This window comes from Psammomys obesus, unplaced genomic scaffold (assembly GCF_907164565.1).
Source record: "Psammomys obesus unplaced genomic scaffold, mPsaObe1.curated_primary_1811, whole genome shotgun sequence".
Taxonomy (NCBI): Eukaryota; Metazoa; Chordata; class Mammalia; order Rodentia; family Muridae; genus Psammomys; species Psammomys obesus.
The window spans coordinates 2496520-2518656 of record NW_026585690.1 but is presented as its reverse complement, the minus strand read 5'-3'; the positions used below and the strand labels follow the sequence as shown (position 1 = coordinate 2518656).

General features: G+C 39.6%; 1 protein-coding gene across 3 annotated transcripts in view; it reads left to right on the top strand.

Annotated features, from left to right (window-relative positions):
- The first annotated feature begins 1108 nt into the window (after positions 1–1108).
- Positions 1109–22137, top strand: part of Afm (afamin) — a 27332-nt gene continuing 6303 nt past the window's right edge. For all 3 annotated transcript variants that reach the window (XM_055595946.1, XM_055595929.1, XM_055595936.1), the window contains exons 1-11: positions 1109–1242; positions 3622–3670; positions 3881–4013; positions 5635–5846; positions 6715–6847; positions 7461–7558; positions 8275–8404; positions 12641–12855; positions 17263–17395; positions 19359–19456; positions 21952–22084. In XM_055595946.1, coding sequence (XP_055451921.1) covers positions 1155–1242; positions 3622–3670; positions 3881–4013; positions 5635–5846; positions 6715–6847; positions 7461–7558; positions 8275–8404; positions 12641–12855; positions 17263–17395; positions 19359–19456; positions 21952–22084 — 1422 coding nt within the window. In that variant the 5' untranslated portion in view covers positions 1109–1154. The remainder of the gene's footprint in view (positions 1243–3621; positions 3671–3880; positions 4014–5634; positions 5847–6714; positions 6848–7460; positions 7559–8274; positions 8405–12640; positions 12856–17262; positions 17396–19358; positions 19457–21951; positions 22085–22137) is intronic.

Here is a 22137-nt window from a genome sequence, read left to right as displayed (position 1 = left end):
CACACACACACACACACACACACACACACACACACACACTAACAAAGATGACATGCTACATTACAAAACAAAGAACAAAACCCATGTGACCATCTCAAAAAATGGAGGAAATGTCTTGGTAAGTTTAGACATCTATTCAGGCCTAACAATTTCGGATTATCTGTGAAAGGAGTGCACCTCAGCTGAAGGCTGTATATGACAAGACCACAGATAACGCTATGAACTGAAAAATATTCTACATGCAGAATCATATTCTCAATATAGTCCCAGAATTCAAGTGACTGGTTCAAATGGCATGAATATTTTAAAATTATCAGTCCTTACTAAAATCTTGTTTTCTACAGCTTTGGTTATGTGAGCACTTGTTTCTCTGCCTGTTTCCAGATTTTGATGTTTTCAGTGTTGTCTTTGTTCTGTTCCTAGAGATTTAGAGAGCTTATTATTTTAATTTTCCTTGAAGACAAATGAAACTTGCTGTATCCTTTGTTTGTGCAGGAGCACCTGTTTGTGTATGTGTGTGAGTGCATGCATGCTTGTGTGTGTGTGTGTGTATTAGAGTCTCTCAGTGGTCTGAAAATCATCAAATGGAATATACTGGTGACTAGAGAGTCACAAGGTCTCACCCAGCTATTCTCCTCAGCAGTTGGACAAGAAGAGTGCACTAGCATGCCTGGGTTTTACACAAGTTTTGGAGACTGAGCTCAGGTTTTCATACATTCTAGGCAATCACTTTATGGACTGAGCCACTTCTCGGGCCCACAAATGTGATGGTTTTTATAGTGCATTTCCTTTTCAGTGTGTTAGCTAGTCTTTCCCCCTTTAACATCTGAATTGTTTCACAGCTTTTGGAGGTAGGCTTATTTAATTGGGTATTATGCACTTAGTCTGTAAACTTTTTCTTTTTTTTCAAATCAAAAGATTTTTTTCCCCCAGTGAAACACAGCATAACTTTTTCCCTCGTTAATAATTAGCAAGAAATTTGCACCATGACAAAATAAAATGCCTGTGCATTTCAGAAATAGATTAACTAGGTTACTTTTTAACAAATGTAAGGTCAAAGAGTACTATAAAAGGTTGATTTTCCCCCAGTTACACCAGTCTCCTGAATGTGGCCTCTCTCTCTCTCTCTCTCTCTCTCTCTTTTTAATTTAAACATGAAACACTTAAATCATATACGCTTTATTTTTTTCCTGTTCTCTTTGACTGAATCCCTAGCCCTACCCACAAAGCCTCAGGACATAGGTAAGGAATTTACTTGTGTATCACCAGGAATGGCTAAATTAGAAGAATTACTTTTCTTTAGCTTTTAAAAAACTTTAGTTACACCCATGGTTTTATTTATTTTTCCCTCTCTTTTCTTAGTTTGTGTATGCTGGGCAATAATTTCAAACAACCTGCCACAGACTTTCATTCTGGTTGCCATATTAAGTATTCTACTAGGTATTTGTGCTCAGAAATAGCCAGTAGTTGGTATAAGAGAGAAAGTGTTGTCTTGAGATAGAATTTGGACTTTAAAATATTAGTATTTTTTTGTAGCAGACATATTTATTCTAATAGAAGAACAATATACACATACATACACATAAGTATAAAATTTATACATAATCTTTAAAAATAGTTTTGATTGTCCATCATGACTTTCACCTAGATGGTAAATACCTTCAGAGTAGATGAGACCCTGCTTTCTCCTTCATCTGTCTGTCTGTCTGTCTGTCTGTCTGTCTCTCTCTCTCTCTCTCTCACACACACACAGCAACAGACTATATAATGTGTTAGCCTGGAGGAAAGGGCAGTTTTTACATTTTATGTCCAAATGAGAAAACTTTGAAGTTTTCCTATCCAGAGGAAGGTCTTTTTAAATCCTTCTGACCAGAAAGTCACATATTCTGTACTTGAATATAATTTGTTTTATATCAGCCCAGAAAACATGCATTCAAGTGACATTATGCAGACTGAGCAGGCTGTATCTGTGTATTGAAAAAAGTATATATATACATACACATATAACGTATATAGCAACAATTAATAAAAAGAAGAGGCCATGAGTTTGAAAGAGAATAAGGAGGGATACGTGGAAGAAGTGGAAGAAAGTGGGCTGGGAATGGTGTAATAATATCATAATATTATAATCTCGAAAAAGAAATTAAGGATGAACATAATTCGCACAAAAGCATCCAGGATATCGCAGTGTTCCTGGCCTGTGTTTTATTCACCAGACCGTCCACGAGGTACCTGGTGATGCTAGTGAGGGGACCGTAGTGAAGAGATGCTGGTTCTTGAGGTCTGCCTCTGCTTTCCTCACATGACAACCCATTTCAGCTCCTGAGATTTTTGTCTATTTAATGGGTTTCGCGACTGTGCTTTCTCTTCTTTTTGTCGGTCCAGCTGTTTTTTGTTTGTTCTTCCAAAAGAGCAGTTACTACAGTCCCCTGGTGGTCTTCCGACTGTACCCCATCCAATTACTATTCCTTCTTTCTACTTGACAAGCAGTTCCTGTCGTGTTCCATTTGTTAGGCACCAACGGAGGGCCCAGCGCACGGGATGCCCCGTTGCCTGGTGTTTCTCAGTGTGTAAACATGGTCGTATTACCGTCCCATTCGAAGATCTCAATGCTTCCAACCCACACTTCTTGGGTTTACAGGCAAGATCGTCGTAACTCCCTCGTCATTATTATGAAATAGCTCGTGCTTCCCCAGATACGTCTCAAGGTCTCTGGCCGCTGCGCTTTTACTTAAATATTTCCTCTACGCATAAGACGGGGCATCTTACTCTCTCTTTACTTTCTGAAGTGTTTTCTCAGTCTTAATTCGTATGGCGCTCCCCCTAAATCGTTTCTGGTTCTTTGCTTTGGGATTAAAGCATTCAATGTTTAACTCTATTGTAAATTGGATTATAGTCATGTGTGCGAGCTGGTTCCGCTGCATGATTGCTCCAGGAAGGTGGCCTCATTGAGCAGTGTTGACTGTTCCACAGTGCCCAGAACAATGTTTCATAAAAATAACTACTCCAAAATTGTAGTCTGTGTGAGAGTTGTCGGGCGTGGTGGTACGTGTCTGTAATCCCAGCACTCGGGGAGGCAGAGACAGGTGGATCTCTGAGTTTGAGGCCACCCTGGTCTATAAAGAGAGTCCAGGACAGCCAAGGCTGCACAGAGAAACCCTGTCTGGAAGAAAACAAACACAAACAAACAAACAATTTGGTCTATGTGGACAAGCATAAATCTTCTGTGATCTGAGAAGATAGCTGTGATTTCGGGGGACCATAGAGATCACACGACTGAAAGCTGCGCTGACGGCCACCGGCCTTGCCTTGATGACATTACCTATCAGCTGATCTTCGTGTAGCGTCTCTTGTCATAAATGATAGGCACGTGACGTGGAGATGGCAAACCATCACTGGCAAATCTAAAATCTGGCCAGTTTGAGATTAAGTCAAATAAATTCAATAATTCCTGAATACACACTCACCTCTGATTAGGTCTCGTATTTTTTTGGTGTATGTGTGTGTGTTTTACATTCCTTGTTACATTTGTTAAAATATTTCTACCATAAGCGCTTTAGAGTCTCACACTTGAATGCCATGTAAACGTGAAAATATAACCTCAATGACTTTGCTTTTCAGATCACCTCAGTGCTACCCAGAAATTCATAGACGAGAACACTGCTTACCTGTGAGTTGCTCTGGATCCCTTCCCTTTGATGAGACGCTTCTTGTATTGTTATAGGACATGTTCTAGGAAAGCACAAGCTGCTCAAATGTAATTTAATTACACAGCAGCTGCATAAAGAGTAAACGCGCTCAGCCTTTTCTGTGAGTTATTTTTAGACACAGCTAGAAATTCTGCAGAAGATCACTGTGTGCCCTCCCTGAACCGTTGCAGGACCATTATCGCAGTTTCTCAGTATGTTCAGGAAGCATCCTTTGATGAGGTGGAAATGCTGGTGAGAGCCATTATGGATCACAAGAATAGGTGCTTGGCTGATAGTACACTTCCAGAGTGTTCAAAAGTAGCTGTAAGTAAACTGCTTGTGATTTTTTTTTATAGTTTATTTACCTTTATTTTATGTGCATTGGTATTCTGTCTGCATGTAGGTCTATGTGAGCGGGCCCAATCTTGGACTTACACACAGTTGTGCGCTGCCATGTGGTGTGGGTTCTGAGATTTGAACCCAGGTCTTCTGGAGGAGCAGTCAGTGTCCTTACTCACTGAACCATCTCTCCAGCCCCCAATTATTATCTAAACAAGACATAAGAATGCTGCTCTAGACACATAGAATTTCATATTTAATCTTGTGTGTCTCTGTGTGTGCCGTACATGTGTGCATTCCAGAAAAGGCTGTCAAATTCCCTGAATCCCGAGTTACACGCAGTTGTGAGCTAACAGTGTGGGTGCTGGGAAGCACCCTGAATGTTGAGCCATCTCTCCAGCCCTGACACAAGATTTTTGTTTTGCCTAATTTCAGTATTTAGGGCAAGGTACTTTCCTAAGGGGAAATGCAGTTCTGTCTCGTGATACATAGGGAGACTGAGCTATGCACTTTCAGTCTCTATGCCTATGACTCGTTGACACTTTGTAATATCTACATGGGCGAAAGAAGGGGTAATATTCTCAGATACCTGCAAAGGGTCAGAGGTTTTCTTAGTTGTTTCTCTTGCTGTGTGCCCTGCCATCACATTCCCTCTTCTGGACTGACTCCACATGAAATCTCAAAAAATGGCTGACCACCATGACCAAAGCCACATTGACTTTGTGACTTTGGAAGATAAGAAGAAAATGCACAGAAGATGTTGTTTGGTGCCAAGGATAATCTACAATTGCCATTTTCAATTCAAAGAAGAGAGTTTACTAAGCATGTAGCAAGCAAAATTAAAAAAATAAAAAGTAACAGACAGACGCAATCATGTAAATGGGAAAAGAGTATCAACCCAGACGCTCACAGCATCTACAGAAGTGTCTGGCACAGTAAAATTGAAGAGAATAAACGAAGGGAACGTTACCAAATTGTAAAATACTCTTAAAATACTCAGCAGGAATGACTGGGGAAGCCCTTCTGAAAATGCCTTATTGGAGTTCCCAATAGAGTTCTTCAGGACATCAGTACTCTCAATGGATGAGCATCTGGCTTCTCCTCCCACTGCAGACATCTTTATATCAGGGGAAGAATGACAGTACCCTCTGTTAGAAGGAGCACAGTGTCGTTAAGGCTCTCAGCTGTTTGCTGGGCTCCTTTCTCCCCGTCATGGAATTAGGTGGCTAGCCTGCCCCAGACAGGGAATTTTAGAGGACAGGTTACATGCTTGAGTCTGAGACAAGCGAGAGCTTCCTCATTGAATCCCCCTTCAACAAGCTTAAGAAGCACATGACACCTTACTGACATGATGTCTACTACAGAACTATAATGTAAATGGTACAGAAATAGTAACAGGTGAAGGGGGCTTGCAGTAGGATGGGGTTTCTCAGAGTGTGGGAGAATCTTCAAAGGCTTTAGGTAAACACATCCTGTAGATAACTGTGTGGAAGCTGTAACCTTTCCCCCAAAGGTGACATTACTCTTCATTGTTTCCACTGAGCCTTCTCAGGAGGTGGAAGAGAGCTCCACCTGACAGAACATTGCCTTCTTCTCTCTCATCCAGAACGAGGCTATACAGGACTCAATCTGCGCTGTGGAGGGGCTGCCCCAGAAGCGTAACTTTTCTCACTGCTGTGAAAACGCCAGCATTCCAAGAAGACTGTGTTTCTTCTTCAACAAGAAAGCTAACGTGGGATTTCTACCCCCTTTCCCTACTCTGGATCCAGAAGAGAAATGCCAATCTTATAAAAATAACAGCGAATCTTTTCTAAACCAGTAAGTTTAATTTTGGTGCCAAAGGATTTGAGGTATTATTCTTACTAGGCTAAAATCTATTCTGTTTTTTTTTTTTTTTGAGCTTTATAATTTTATCTTTCAAGCAAGTTCTGCTTTTTCTTAATTTTTGCATGTGGTTTGTTGATGATTAGGCTGATTCATTCAATGTTTATTGTGTCAGGACCTGTGCTCAGTGAGGCTGTAGCTATGGACCTGCTTTTAAGACCCTTATGTAAGCGTCTTTTATCTTCTAATATGCAGGGAAGAGGGTATGCACAGATTTGAATAGCTAGGAAACATAGGGATGGAAGTATTTTCTTCTCAAGGGAAGTTTCAGATTTTACCTTGGGAAGACTTAAATTATTAAATATGTAGCCTCAAATTTCTTGCAATAGTATAGTGGATGCAGAAGGAAAGATTTTTTTTTTTCTGGAAAGCTCTTGTGCTTTGAAACAATCACAAGTTTGCTTAAACTTAACTTTTTTATTTAATCATTTTTACAGCCTGATCCAGGCCCCTCCCTCTTCCAGACCCACCCTCATGCCTACCTCCTCTCCTCTCAGACATGATCTGTTTAGATGACTGTTTTTCTCTAATATGGTAGGGACAGACTTCCTATGTCACAGGAGGGAAGGAAGGAGAATACACACAGTGCAGAGTTCAGGATGAGAACTGCCAGGGTCGTCCTTAATTTCGAGTTAGCGGCTCCAACGTTAAGGGCTGGAAATTACCGGTTCTGCCGTTTCCTTCATTTTTCCAACTTGCTTTTCTTGCCATCTTGTTCCCCTCTCTTTCTTTCCCTTGTCAACCATCCTGCCCCTTCTCCCTTTCCCATCCTTTTTCTCTTAAAAGCCTTAATGTCTTCTAGCTATATGTATGAGGTTGCCAGGAGGAACCCCTTTGCCTTCGCCCCTGTTCTTCTAACTGTCGCAGCCCGGTTTGAAGAGGCAGCCACCATGTGCTGTGAGCAGCAGCAGAAGGCCACCTGCTTTCAAGCCAAGGTGAGTACTGCGTTTGTCTCCTCAAGAGGAGGAGGAATCTGCTGATGCCACAGCTCCAGATCTTCCCTTAAAATGAAACGTTACAAAACAAAAACAAAAACACAACAACAACAACAAAAACCCATGCCTGCCGTACTCAACATTATCTTACACACTCACTGATGTTAGAAACGTACTCTTCACTAGAAACCCTTGAGAGAGATTCACTAATTGCCAGGTCTCACTTTTGGCTTTGTTTCCCTTATAAATTGGAAGAAAGTCCAATTGTGCAAGTGTCCAGGGTAAATGGTGATGTGGTGCCTTTTGTCTGTGACAACCTGTCTTTTGGCATTAATGATAAGGTGGAATCACGCCAGTAGTGAGAGTCTACTCAGGGAACATACTACAAGCCTTCTCCTACCGAGTGCCATGCTGTCATCAGGAACATTGACCCTACTTTTTTAATGTGCCACAGATTCAAATTTCTCTCAACATGCAAACTTACTAAGATAAGAAGCCCATGTATTTTCTGTAGCTGGAAATTTTCTGGAGTAGTTTCTTTACATGTAATTCAATTACTAAGAAAACAGTGAGATGTTGGTCTTATTTCAACAGAATCTTCTTTACCTTTCAGGCAGCTCCAATCACACAATATTTAAAAGCATTGTCTTCTTATCAAAAAACTGTTTGTGGAGCCTTTATAAAATTTGGACCCAACATCTTAAACTCTATGTGAGTTTTGTATTGTGTCTTTTTTATTTTCTTGCTTGTGACCCACATATTTTTGGTTGTTGTTGTTTATGTTAAATATCCAATGATTTTATTTCCCAGTTCTTGAGGGTTTGGGGTGGGTGAGTCTACCTGGATGGCTGAAAACAAGGTCATTAGGGCAAGATGGGAAAAGGCATTAGAGATGAGCAGATGCCACAGGGAAGGAGGCTGTTCTGAGATACACTTGTAAAGTTTGTGTGATGGTTTTTCTATAATTGCAGTCAGCTTACAAGGGATGTTTGGCTGTAGTAATTGTGGAAGACAAAGCCCTTCTCGGGCCATTTTTAGAATCAAGAATTGGAGGTGGTGATGGCAAAAATACCAGCCTGTGATGTGTGGGTCGCGAGCCCTCTGGGGGTTGAAAGACCCTTTTAAAGGGGTTGCCGAAGACCATAGTAAATATCGGTATTTATACTATGATTCACAGCAGCAGCGAAATTACAGTTATGAAGTAGCAATGAAAATGATTTTATGGTTGGAGGAATTGTATTAAAGGGTCATAGCATTGGGAAGGTTGAGAACCGCCGGTACAGACCATGTTATCAGTACCACCAGCTGTTAGATAAGAACATCCGTGGAAACCCTCATTCTCACGCAATTTGTGTTACAGAAGTAAAGGCCTTCTTCGTCTGTTGGCTATTCAAATTATTTTAATGTTCTATTAATGATCTTTCCAGAAACATTGCTGTATTCAGTAAAAAATTCCCCAAGATTGGGTTTAAGGACCTTACTTCCCTCTTAAAAGACGTTCATTCTATGTATGACGGATGCTGTGAAGGGGATGTTGTTCAGTGCCTCCGAAGCCAGGTAAATTTCCTTTAAAATAAAGCAAAACCCAATGATTTTTAGCACTTATTTTTTTAATTTTTTATATTCTAATTATCACATTAAGACTGCTCATAGCTATGAGGTTCGGTGCAATATTGTAACATACTGATGTGTAGAATGTACCCCGGTCAGCTTAGGTATTATCAGTCCGTCCTGTCCTTATGTTTAGATACTTCGAGGCTCCTCTCTGCTAGTTCCTCATAAAGTGGGCACCAGGTAATGGTGAACAGGGACCTCACCAGACTAGAACTCCTGTCGTCTGTCATCCTTAACTCTCCCTGTCCGTTGGTAAATAAAACAGAAGTCCCCACAAAGCCTCAGACAATGACATTATTATTACCTTTTTAAAAATGTTGCTTTCTTTGATTTTTCTAAGGGTTTTCTTTTTTCAAATAATTTCAAATGACATTCCTCTTTTTCTCCCTTTCATCTTTCCTCTCCTCCTTCCTCTTTCTTTCTAATTGACAAATAAATATTGTGTGTGTACACATATATAAACAAACATATATACACACAATATATTTATATATGTATTGATGGTATGAAGCAAAATATTCTAACGTATATATATTGTAAGTATGGCTAAAGCAAATTACTTAATATATATTTCTATATCATTCTCAGATACTTATGTTTTGTGGTAAGAGTACTTTCAATTTACTTCCCTAACAATTCTCAAATTATAAGACAGACTCTACTAGACATGGTCTATAAGATTATGTAAACATGGTAGCTATAGTCGCCATGATCTACAATAGAATTCCTGAAATTATTTCTCCTATAGATCTGAAATGTTGTTTTTGACTAACATCTTCCCAATTCTTGCTCTTACTCAAGCATCTGATAACCCTTAAAGTGATATTTTAAAGGAATATACCAGCAAACATATTGTTGCAGGGTTGAAATTGTTCGTGCACTTTAAAGGCAATACAATTTCATTAAAAATGCATGGATTTTGTCTTAGTTAAAATTAAGTTTTGCTGTGACGGCTTTAAATTTGTTTTACTTACAGTAAAGATGGTATATTGCTTAAATGACTTGATTTTTAGGGTGTTGGGGAAATATCTGCTTTAAATTAAGCAGTGGACAGAAGATGTCCTCCTATATTATTTTATTCTCAAATTTAATCCAGTTAAAGGGATGCCACTCATAATTTATTTTTGTGGTATTTGGTTTGTTTATGGAAATGTGGGTTTAATAATGTTAAATCGGATTTACTAAATTAGTATAATAATTTAAATTTTCTGTGGGTTGATGCTGAGACCACAGAATCATATTGTATTTCAAATTTCCTCCCCTTTAATGTCTTTATGGAGAAATGCAAGAAATTCAATTGTCATTAAGTGAAAATAGGAATGAATTCTTGGGAACTCAGGAAGTGCTGGGCCTAGAACAATACTGGTTTCAGACGAGATACGGGTGTTAGAAGTGTGGTACCAACTCCTATTCCATTCGTCACCTTAGCCTTGGACTCCATCTGTACTCCAGCCGCAAGGCCACCAGATTTCAGATAGAGGGATTATGTTGAGTCAAGTTAGGAAGACCCGAAGTACCCAGAGAGTATGGGACCGAGAAGGGTGAAGGTGCCAGAGACTCTGGAGAGGGACCTGAGAGCCAAGTTTGTTTATAAAATTAGCAATGTGTGAATAGATAGGCCTCGCTCCTTATCCCCAAGCTTTACGGAGGTTAGAATGATGATGAAGGATGAGAATGAGACAGGACAGGATTTCTCTCTTATGTACTATATACAAATTTACAGTAACCACATGAAAATGACTACATGAATAAGAAAGCTTCTTTTATCTGAGAAGTCTCTGCTTGGTAGTTTCTCTAATGGTAAATTTCCTAATCAGTCTTTGAGGTTTTTTTTTTTCCTGACAATATACTTTGATCACATTCTTTTCCCTCCCCTGACTAGATCCTCCCCACTTCCCTACCCATCCAAATTTATGTCCTTTATTTTTCTCAAAAAACAAAAACAAAAAAAACCAAAGCAAACCAGACCAAAGGCAATACCCAAATACCCAGAGAAAACCAAACCAAACAAGGGACACACACAAAAATGGAGTTCAGTTTGTGCTGACTAACCCTGCCCCTGAGCTTGGAGCCTGCTCTGGAATACGGTTGATAAAGCCAGTGTCATGCCATTGGAGAATACCGATTTCCCTCTCGCAGCAGAGAGCAGCTGTAAAGAGCGTTTTAGTTGGGGCTGGGGCTTTGTGTCCACTTTTCTCCGATGTGTCTGGAAGATGCTGTTTTCTCAGAAACATATACCACCTCTGGCTCTTCTAGTCTTTCTGCCTCCTCTTCCACATAGATCTACGGACCTTTTAAGGAGGGGTGTGATAAAGACATCCCATTCAGGACCCAGTGTTCCAAAGTCTCTCACTCCCTACACATTGACCGGTTGGGAGTCTCTGTGTTACTTACCATCCATTACAAGATCTTTGGGTATAGCAATATGTCCATTAGGAGTAATTTTATTGCTGTGTGAACTTTTACCAGAATCACAGTTGAGGTTTTTCCCCGAGGCCCATGACCTATCGAGTGGTGGGTTCTTGGCCTCTTTAGTGGTGTCAGTGTCTTCCATCTCGAAGAGTGGGCCTTAAATCCAATCAAAAAGCAGTTGAATACTCCCATAACATTTGTGCCACTATTGGGCCAGTGTATCTTGCTGGCAGGTTGCTTCTGTGGGTGATAGTGATGGTTACTTTTTGTCATCTGGTAGCATGCGCAGTATCTTCCAGCTCTAGAAATGCCAGTCAGTAGGGGTAAAGCTTCTGGTTGGGCACTGTCTAGATTTCTTCATGTTCAATGACACAAATAAGTGGTGTCTTCGACAATAGCGCCTTGCCAACAGGCTGTGGAGGGTAACCCATAGAACTTGTAATAGCCTATTTTGGTCCCTGGGACAACTTTGGCCAACAATTCAGCAAGATATAACCCATTCATGTTACTGGGGGTTTTACTTGTTAACCTAAGATGTCTAGTTGGGACATTTTCACCCTCATTGTAAGGTAACTCCATTAAATTCCTTCCATACCTGTATATATGTGTGTGTGTATGTGTGTGTGCATGTATATATATATATAAATATATGTAAATATATATATTTATATTTATATTTAGGAAGCTTCTGCCTAGTAGGTCTCACACGGCTTTTCAAAGGGCCTTTAGTTTTAGTTGTCCCCTCCTTTCCCCTTTCTGCCCTCTCGTCATATGATCCTTCTATTCTACTTTCTCCTTTGTTTCTTTATAACACTATGGTCCATTTCCTCTTCCTTGGAAGATCTCCTCCTTCTTTTAAAAGAGATTTATTATTTATATTTATGTCTCTATGTGTTTGAGCACCACGTTTGGGCAAGTGCTTACAGAAGCCAGGGGGCTTGCATCCACCGGAACTGGAGTTACAGGCAGCCACGAGCCACCATGTGGGTGCTGGGAACAGAACCTGGGTCCTCTGCAAGATCAGTCAGTGATCGTCACCTCTGAGCCATCCCTCTACCCCCCTAACCAAATTTTCATTCATTTGTCAAATGTTTGCGGCGTTGCTATGTCCTTGGAAAGACAGTTTTACTTCACAGGAGAACTAGCTTAGTAGAGGTCCATTACGGCATCTTCAGTGGCCCCCACAGAAAGCATAGAGAGGCCTCATGGGGCACAGCAACGTTAGAAGATGAGGTGAGAGTGAGACTGGTGAGCTGGCTCAGCGGGTAAAGACACTTGCTCTCGAGGCGGAGGACCTGAGTTTGGTCCCCAGAACCCTTCCGGTGGAAAGAACCAAATTCCACAAATCAGAAGTTTTCTTCTGATCTCTACACATATGCCATGGCAGGCATTTGTGTCTGCTTCCATAAAACTAAATAAATACTGTAATTAAAAAAATGAAGCTGTCAATGTATCAGAGAGGTGGGGAAAAGCACTTGAAACACTAACATTTAACAATGAATGTAAGTTTCTGAGAGAGCCTATTGTCTTTCATGATTATATGACCCAAATTCCTAAATAAGAGAAAACAGCTACACTAAGTGAAAGTTCATGAATATTAAGTGAACATGAAGTTTAAATGAATACTATCCGTCTAATCAGCTGATGTGCTAATGTTACATTCAGGATAGACTTTGTGAGCAGCCATTCTTTTATGAAAGAGAAGCCAGACCTGAAGAGAACCTAAAAGTCAAAACCTTTTTTGTTCTTTTATTTTTTTTGATACAGAGCCAGGTGATGAGTCATATTTGTTCAAAACAAGATTCCATCTCAGGTAAAATCAAAGAGTGCTGTGGAAAGAAAACACCAGAGCGTGAAGACTGTATAATCAACACGAACAAGGACGACAGACCTGAAGACTTATCTCCCAGAGAACCCAAATTTACTGACAGTGAAAATGTGTGTCAAGAACGAGATTCTAACCCGGACAAGTTCTTTGCTGAGTACTATACTTCTTTATTGAAAGTTGAGAAGGCAAACAAAAAAAATGCTGGCTGATTTGGGTGGAAGGCTAGGACATCATGGTTCACCGCAATCACACAATTTATAAAGATCATGGCTTGTGCAAGCAACATTTTGTACAACTTTAACTAAAAGCCATGATAGTATTATAGTGATGGCTGTGATTTACTGAATACTTTATATGTGCCAGGCAATAGGCTAAACATATAATTCAGATTATCCATTTAATTCCAAAACCCAAATGTAGAATAAGTTCCATTTTCCTCAGTATTTTGAATGAGAAAACTGAGAAATAAAGGAGTTAAGTGAGTCATTTAAGATCCACAGGTAAAAATGACAGAGGAAGGAACTGCTCCCAGGGTTTCCATGTTGTTGAATATTTATTAGACTCTTGAGGGCTATTCTATCACAGGGCTAGCTGCCCCCCTCCCCAAAATCGAGACAGAGACCTATTGGTTTATTTAAGCCAGCTTTAGGCTCAGTAACTGGGTAGGTACAATTTAACTAATTTTGTAAGCTAGTCTGCCTACCTCGCAGCTGCACTCCCCGAGTTACTGCCAATTATTCATCCTGTCTGGGCTGCACCTGCTCCGTCAGGGCCACACCTCTTTCTCCATCTTCTTCCTTCTCTCCCTCTCTCCTTCTCTCTCTCTCTCCCATACACAGGCAAACACAACAATTTAAATCTAGATTCTGTGCTTGACAGAAACAAGTGTTTTTTTTTTTTGTTTTTTTTTTTTTTTTGTCTTTCTAAGTCAGGCTTATTTCTCTTAATATAATGATTTCCAGTTCCATATATTTTTACCTGCAAATGCCATGGTTTAATTTTTTTTTCTTTATGGATGAAAAATTCCATTAGGTGTGTATCACATCATCTTTATGTATCTGCTGGTGGTCCCATCTCTTAGCTTTTGTGAGGAGCAAAACAACCAGACACAGATGTGCAGAGGTCTCTGTTGTATGTATGTCCTGCAGACATGACATCGTTTTGTTACATGGCTGTGTTATTTTTAGAAAACTGAAAGATGCCCACACCAACTTCCACATTTTCTCTCTCTTTTTCTTCAATGGTCTTACTGGTCATTCAAGAGTGTGTTGTTAAGTCTTCATATCTTGTATAGTCTATGCTATTGAGTTGTAGGTTTTCTTTTCACTGTGATTCCATGAAATATAAGAAACTACCTCAATCCCTTTGTATTTGCTAAACTTGACTTGTTTCCTAGATTGTGGTCTATTTTAGAGATGGTTCCATGGGCTACAGAAGAACGTGTATTCTGTTTCTGTGACAAAATGTTCTGTATATGTCTGCTCAGGTCATTTGGCTCTACAGTTGACTCTAACTGAGGGCTTTTGCTTATTTTTAGCTTGGATGAACTGGGTAAAGATTTAAGTGACTACTGAAGTTATTCACTATTAATTTACAAGGACATACTTTAATGTCTATTATTGTTCTTCTTATGAAATTAGGAACCTCAGTGTTTGATGTCTATGCATTTATAAGTGTATCTTCTTGATAAATTATTACCTTTATCAATATGCAGTGACTTTTCTAAAACTGCGGCTGGTTAGGATTTGAAGTGTAGTCAGCTATCAAGTAAAGCCATCACAGCTTGGGTTTTGGTGTTCATTTGCTTGAGAGATTATTGTCCATCCTTTGACTTTCAATGTGAGCATCTTTATCAGCGAAGTGTATTTATTTCATGTGGCCAAAAGATAGTTGGATCTAGAATTTTAATCTAGTCAACTAGTCTGTGACTTTTATAGGTAAGCTGAGACCATTTACAGTTAGGATTATAATCGAGAAAACTTTCTAATTCTTATCATTTTGCAGGCTATTTTGCTAGTTGGTTGGATTGCAATTTGTCTTTATTTTCTCTCCTGTTAGTTTTAGGGAACTGAGGTTTCACAGTGTTCGGCATGACAGATTTTTTCCCCCCTAGCTCTCCTGTGTTCAGCTATTCTCAAAAATTTATTTCTTCCTGTGATTTTGTGCTTGGGGGTGCCTTCCCTCTTCCTGTATGTGTAATATTCCTTTAGATATAAACTGAATTAGTGCTAATCCTGAAATGTCCCCTTCCCCATCAGTTTTAAAAGGTAGCTTTCCTGCACATAGCAACCTTGTTTATTAGTTATTTCCTTTCAGGACTTGGAGTACATCATCCCATGCTTTCCTGCTTTTAAGGTTTCTGATGAGAGATTGACATTGCAATGAGTTTGTTTTCATGAATAGGTATTTTGTTTTGTATTTTTGACATCGTGGCTATGTTATTGAGGTTCTTCTCCAATCATGTCTCCCTGGGGTTCTAAATGCCACTTGTGCTTAAATGTCTGTATCTTTCTCCAGGCTTGGGAATTGGAAGGTCAGCTTAGCTCTTTCTTCTGTCCTGTGATTTCTTGATGGTTTACCCCTGTGCTTGGACAGTGTGGTTATGTTTTTTTTTATTTTAGTCTTGTGTGTTTATTGATGCTTGAGTGTTATATTTTGGCAGGCTTGTCCTCCATCTCAAATATACTTTCATCTGTTTGATTAACTTGATTGGTGCTGCTTTCCACAGTGTTTTCTTTTTTATTTGATTGGTGGATTTTTTTTTTTTTTCATTTCCAACACTCTTTTGTGTCTTGGCCTAATATATCTTCCACTTTGCTATCTTTCCACCCTTGTTGCTAATTTTCTTATCTGTTTTGCTGACTTTTCCGTATCTTTTTTTTTTTTTAACTTTTCTCTTCAGGTCCTGGGCAAATTCACTCTGTTTGTGCTTATCTTTCATTGATTGATCTTACCAGAAAACTTTTGAAACCTGCATCTGACATTTTATCTATTCCTGTGGTCTTTGAGTTCATTAGTTGAGAGGTTATGGCCTGGCTTTTTGTGTTCCTCTGTTTCTGGGTTGTGATCAGTGTATCTGCTGGTTTTGATGTGTCTAAAAGTCTTGATCCCCGGTACCACTCAGCAAGGAGAAGCAAACTGCTTTTGGAAGTGACTTCTGCCTCTCCCCAACACCACCTGTCAGGCAGCTGTGTGGCTGAAGCTGCACTTAGTTTTATGTTTTAGTTTTGTGCATACATGTGTATCTGTGTGTGGATATGTGCACATTTGAGTTCAGGTATCCATGGAGGCCAGAGGTCACCAGGTTCTTGATGGCTACAGACAGCTGTGAGCCACGCAGCATGGGTGCTGGGAATTTAACTCAGGCCTTCTACAAGAGGAGTTCATGTTCTTAACCATCGAGCCATCTTCCCAGCCATGATGCTTACTTCTGGTTAGTGTACCATCTATTGCTTTCTCTGGTCTAGGCTCCTTTCCATTTCCTTTGTAGGTTTCTGAAGCTTTATCTCTCTGTCTTTGGAATACAGTGTATTTTTTATCATTTTGCCCTCTTTAGCAGCTTGTATAAAGACAGCTTCTATCCCACCATCTTACTAAAAGTCTCTAGAGTGATTTTTGTTTCAGATTTAAACAAAATCTAGGGTATTTACACTTACATAATGAGGTATGTTGGGGATAGGGCCCTAGTTCAAGCATCAGTTTCATTTATGTTCTATATACATCTTATGTGCATAAGCTAAATGAAATAAAAATGTATACCAGATTTTTAGTGCACTCAAAAAGTTTTGGGTCCTGAGGCATGTTGGGGTTCCAATTCCAGACATAGGGAAATTTATCCTGTAGCAGTGTATATAACCAGCCTAGGGCTTAGTGACTTCAGGTACAAGGCAGTGTTTACCTTAAAGGCCTAGTGCAGTTGAATGAGAATGTGTCTGTATGTCCAGGATCCTCTTTACGATGGAAGTTTGATCCAGTGTATGTACCCACTATGGCTTCATTAATGCCCCTTTCACTCCTTTCCCCTTCGCCTCTGCCCCTCATGTCATACACTCTTATGGCCTTGGATCCTTTCCCTGAGGTCAACCTGTAATTTTTAGCTAGGGAAGGAGTAACTCCCATATTTGGCAAGTGACATGAGGAAGTGATTGGCAAGGCCACCCTGTGTCTCCCCAGTCATATTCCAGGAACAAGGGCCTGAACCCCCCTACTCCAAGTCAGAAGTCTCGACTCCAAGTGCTTTTCTTAGGACTGATCATCAGGAAGTCTGGATCTATTTCCCAAGCACAGTTTACATTGTACTGTGCCTGTGACGCTTCGTGTGTTAAATTATTCTAGTAATTGTTTCTATATAATTCTATGTTCTTTGATGAAGAATCAATGGTAGTCTGAAAGATAACGCAGAAAAATATCAGTGTAAAGTGTTCTATGAAAGACTGGATTCCAGACTTAGCTTTGACAACAGACATAGATTTAGATTTAGATTATACTAGATTTAATGAAAGCAGAGTTGGGTGCTTTGTTCTTTCTGAGTTCTGACATCACAAATGTTTGCACACGTCAGGTTTACTTATGAATACTCCAGGAGGCATGCTGAACTGTCTACACCGGAGCTTCTAAGAATTACTAAAGTGTATAAGGATCTCCTGGAAGATTGCTGCAGCAGAGAAAGCCCGGCAGCTTGTTACCGCCATGCGGTAGGTCCTGTCTACGCCGATCAGAGGACTGAAAACCCACGGTTTTTATTAAAGCTTTTAGAGTATATTATATATAATTATATAGGTAACATATATAATTATAATATATTATATATAATAATACATAATCTCATATCATGTGTTATACCTAATATAGTTCTATTATAATTGTAATATTAGATTAAGTATTTCTTTCATCTTTCTTTCCCTGCATTTGCATAGGTCTCAAAAATAAAATTGAAAAAGTACACTTCTTAGGAAGTGTTTGGACCATCTATTGTTTAGTATAACAGGAAAGTTTTTCATTTTGTATTGAATGGTGCTATATTTGTTTGATATTACGGTCACAAGTTTAGTGACTTAAAAGAACAGAAGTTTAGTCTCCCCGGGGTGTCAGTGTATGAAACAAACCACACAGGGCTCAAGTCAAAGCAGTCAGAAGGCTGTGTTCTCTTCATGGGCTCCAGTGAGCCTGTGACTTCTGGCTTCTAGCACAGAAAACTTTTCTGTTTGTGAGCTTGGCGTTCTCTCATAATGATGTGGTTTAGTCACCTGCCCTCCTACTATGTGTGGACACAGAGCATTTTAGTCATGTGTTTACAGTCTTGTAAGACATCCATAAGTGAGAATCTCATTCTACACATTTTCTCTAATATTTGTAGTGTTTTTCTCAGGATAAATAACCAGGTGAGGGGTAAGGAGGTAATGGGGTCAAAATATACACGCTTTTAGAAATATTTGACACAAGCTGCTGAGTTAACTTCTAGAAGGTTGGGGTTTTTTTGTTTGTTTTTTTGGTTTGTTTGTTTGTTTTTGGCCAGAGCTGATTCCCAGAGCCGTGCTTGAGCAACTTGTTTCAATATCACCTTTGCCAACATTTGACACACAAGTTCGGTTTAATAGATTTATGTGTAAAAAAGTATTCACTTGATTTATAAAATTACATTAAAAATTCCCTATACAAAGGGGTAGATATGATAAAAATAATTGTATGAAATTCTCAAAAGCTAGAACAAAATTCTCACATGAGTTTTGACATGCTGTTTTAAATTTTCCATAAACGTTTGTTTGTGTTTGCTTTTAGGTTTGTATTGAAAACAATAGCTTTTCATATCTCATCATATACCTATATAACATAGCTTCATGTTTTATAGGTGTATTTGACAGCGTTTTCACAATTCCTTTGTTGTGTACTACTTTTGCTTCATTTTATATTTTTCTTTCACATATTATGAAAGTCAGTTTATAATCAATCATTCAAATTTAGGCAATACAATAAGAAAACTGGTTTGTTTGTTTGTTTGTTTGTTTTTTCTATTTATGCTCTGTTACTGTTCCTCATCTTTGGATGAATCGTGGTACTGGAAAATTCTCTTTTTCCATGGGGACACATTTGGCCCACTATGTCCATGTGTTGCAATCTGGTTCTCTCTCGCAGCCCCAGGAAAATGCCCAATTTAGGCTGTGAGCAAAAATGGTCAAGCAAATAACTGAAGACACCTATGGGAGATTTCAAGTTCCAAACCTAAATGCTGGGAAAAGGTACAGATAAAGACAAATGCACCGACAATGTCCTACAGCAACGGTTATTAGTGAGTCACCCTAGGAAAGCTGCTTAAGTCCACAAGGCTGCGTTCCTTTATAGCGAAGACGAGAACAGCTTCTCTGGCCACTTCCAGATAAAGATCAAGTACACATATTGTCAAGATTAAGTTTAAATTATACCCTGTAAGTCCTAGAGTCCTAAAAAAATATGAGGTATTTGAATTGTTTATCTCTAGTGGAATCATTCAAATTCTTGCACATACATATAAAGCTATGCTCAATTTGGTGAATGTATGCACTAATTACAGGTTGGACATAATCTGTAAACAACAACAACAACAACAAAAAACAAGCTGACCTGTGGTTTCCTTCAATTTTATTTAAAATGCTTGTAATCAGGATTGTTTTTAATTTTCAGGAGGATAAATTCAATGAGACAACTGAGAGAAGCTTTGCAATGGTTCAACGGGAATGCAGACACTTCCAGGAGCTGGGGAAGGATGCTCTGAGATCCCAGTAAGTTGTCTGCATAACTGGGCTAACGCATGTGGTCGGGATCAAATAATCTCTCAAATATAGAATATTAGGTCAGTCTTTCAGTTACATCAGTTTCATCAATTCTGAAAAAACAAAACAAAGCAAAACAAAACAAAACAAAAGATTGAAAAGTCAAGAATTTACACTGAGCCTTTTCATGAATCTTTGACCAGAAGTAAGGCACAAATGGAAAAAAAAAAAAAAAAAGAATTCTAGATAACATTCCTGTAATGCTTTAGTGTCTGTGAACTTGGGTTCCTCACCTCCAAATTAGGATTCTTGGATTCTCTCCTATGTGAGAGGACAATGGAGAAATTTTCAACTGTTTCCAGGAAAACCGATGGTTGCTCAGGGATCAAGTGATAATTACAGAATTATCAGTGGATTTGTTTAACAGTGTAGTATTTATCCTTTTGGTACTTTTATGAGAATTCTAGAATTATATACAGTTGATTTAGATTTAAAAATAACTATCAGTGCTGGGTTTATTAGAACTCAACGTCTTCAGTTCAAACAGAACACAGTTTAAAGTGTGACTTCATTATTCCTGAAATGCTGCTGTTCACTGTGGTGCCAACCCCAGCCCATGTAAAGATCTTTGTAAAAGTAACCTTTACTCTCCTGTTTCAGCTGTTGTCTGGGAGGCTCACTGCCTCAGCCTGCTAACCTACGCCTAGTCCTAGAAGCTTCTAGGCTCTGTACAATCTACCCTAGGCCTAGAATGTTTTCAGCCTCTGAGACTTACTGCTTAATAGCTCACCCTTATTTGTTCTTACTGAGTTCTGGGCTGGCTGGATCAACTCAGCTATTCTGGGTCAAAGTCCTCTCCCAGCTACTGTATACAATCCTGCTTTTCTCTCTGCCTCTGAGTTGCTCTGCTTGGCCTCATACTAACTCAAGCAATCTGCTTTAATCTCCTGGCTTTTTCTCATTCTCTGGCTCATTTGGTCTTCACGTGAGTTCTCTCTCTGCAACCTGTCTCTTGTTACTGTCCTGATAAACTGCCTTCTCTCTCTCTTTCATTGCCTTTTAAGTAGCTTCCCATTCCTCTCTCTTCTTGTGAGAGCTTAGTATTTTTTTTTCAGTTTTTAAAAATTTTTATTTTATTTTTATTAATTACAGTTTATTCACTTTGCATCCCAGCTGTGGGTATTTTTATTCTGTCAAATCTTTCTCTGATTTGCCACCTTTTTTGCCATTCAATTAGACATCACTTTCAAACATGGGTGCTTCCTTCTACAAACTAACTTTATCTTCATCGTTTGGTATTAAAGGCCTGTACCACCATGCCTAGACCTAAGATTTTCTTTACCTGACACTTGCTCTATACTTGCTCTATACCTGTTCTGAAGCAGGGTCTCTGTGAGTCACTGGAGTGTTAGCAGCACTGTAAAAGGAACTTTTATTCTCCTGGTTCGGTTGTCTGGGAGGCTTACTGCCTCCGTCTGCTAACCTAGGCCTAGTCCTGGAAGCATCTAAGCCTCCGTACAATCAAACGTAGGCCTAGAATGTTTTCAGCCTCTGAGGCTTACTGCTGAATAAACTCACTTTTTTTTTTTTTTTTTTTTTTTTTTTTTCCTGGACTCTGGGCTGGCTGATTCAACTCAGCTGTTCTGGCTCAAACTCCTCTCCCAGCTGACTTATTCAGTCTGGCCTCTCAGCCTCTGAATTGCTCTGCTTGGCCTCAAACTAACTCCAGCAATCTTCCCTAATCTCCTAGCTCCTTCTCAGTCTTTGGCTCATTCGGTCTTCAGCTGAGTCTAGCTTGTTCTTTCTCTTCAACCTGTCTCTGAAAGACTTTCCTGGTAAAACTGCCTCCCCTCTCTGTCTGTCTCTGTCTGTCTTTCTGTCTCTCTCCCATTGCCCCTTAAGTAGCTTCCCTTTCCTCTCCTCATGAGAGTTGGTCATATCCTACTCTGTCAAGTCTTTCTCTGAATTGTCACTTTTTTTCTGCCACCCAATAAGACATCACTTCCAAACATGGGGCTTCCTTCTACAAACTAACTTTACCTTCATTGTTTGGGATTAAAGGCATGTTCCACTACACCTGGACCTAAGCTTTTCTTTGCCTGAAACTTGCTCTATACCAAGCTGGCCTTGAACTCGGATCTGCTTGCCGCTGTCTCCTGGATTTAAAGGCATGTTTGTATTCCAGCAGGATCACACAGACCTAGAAAGTCTTTGGATGTGATCTCTTGTCAGAACAGCCATGTTCTGAATTAAAGTTCCTCTACAGATCTTAGTTCTCTTTATCTTATTCCTAACATGTCTGTCAAATGTTCCTTTAAGACTATTTAGTGTCAACACAAAATATTCCAAGAATTTTACTTACCGGCCAAGGTCATTCCTGCCAAGGACGTTCTATCATGGCAGGAAGGCCAGGCTGTTTTGGCACTGACTCTCATGAGATTGGTAGTCGCTGTTCAAAGGTGTATGTGCTTCATCCAGAGCCGAACAGATGTGTGTTCTTTCAGTTACCTTGCCAAGTTCACCAAGGCAGCCCCTCAGCTCTCTGTGGAAGAACTGATCTCCCTGAGTAAGGAAATGGCGGCAGCGCTGGCAACCTGCTGCACCCTGAGTGAAGAGTTTGCTTGTGTCGATAACTTGGTGAGTACAGCCCCGGGTGCCTGACCATCCCCTTGCTCATTTTAATTCGCATT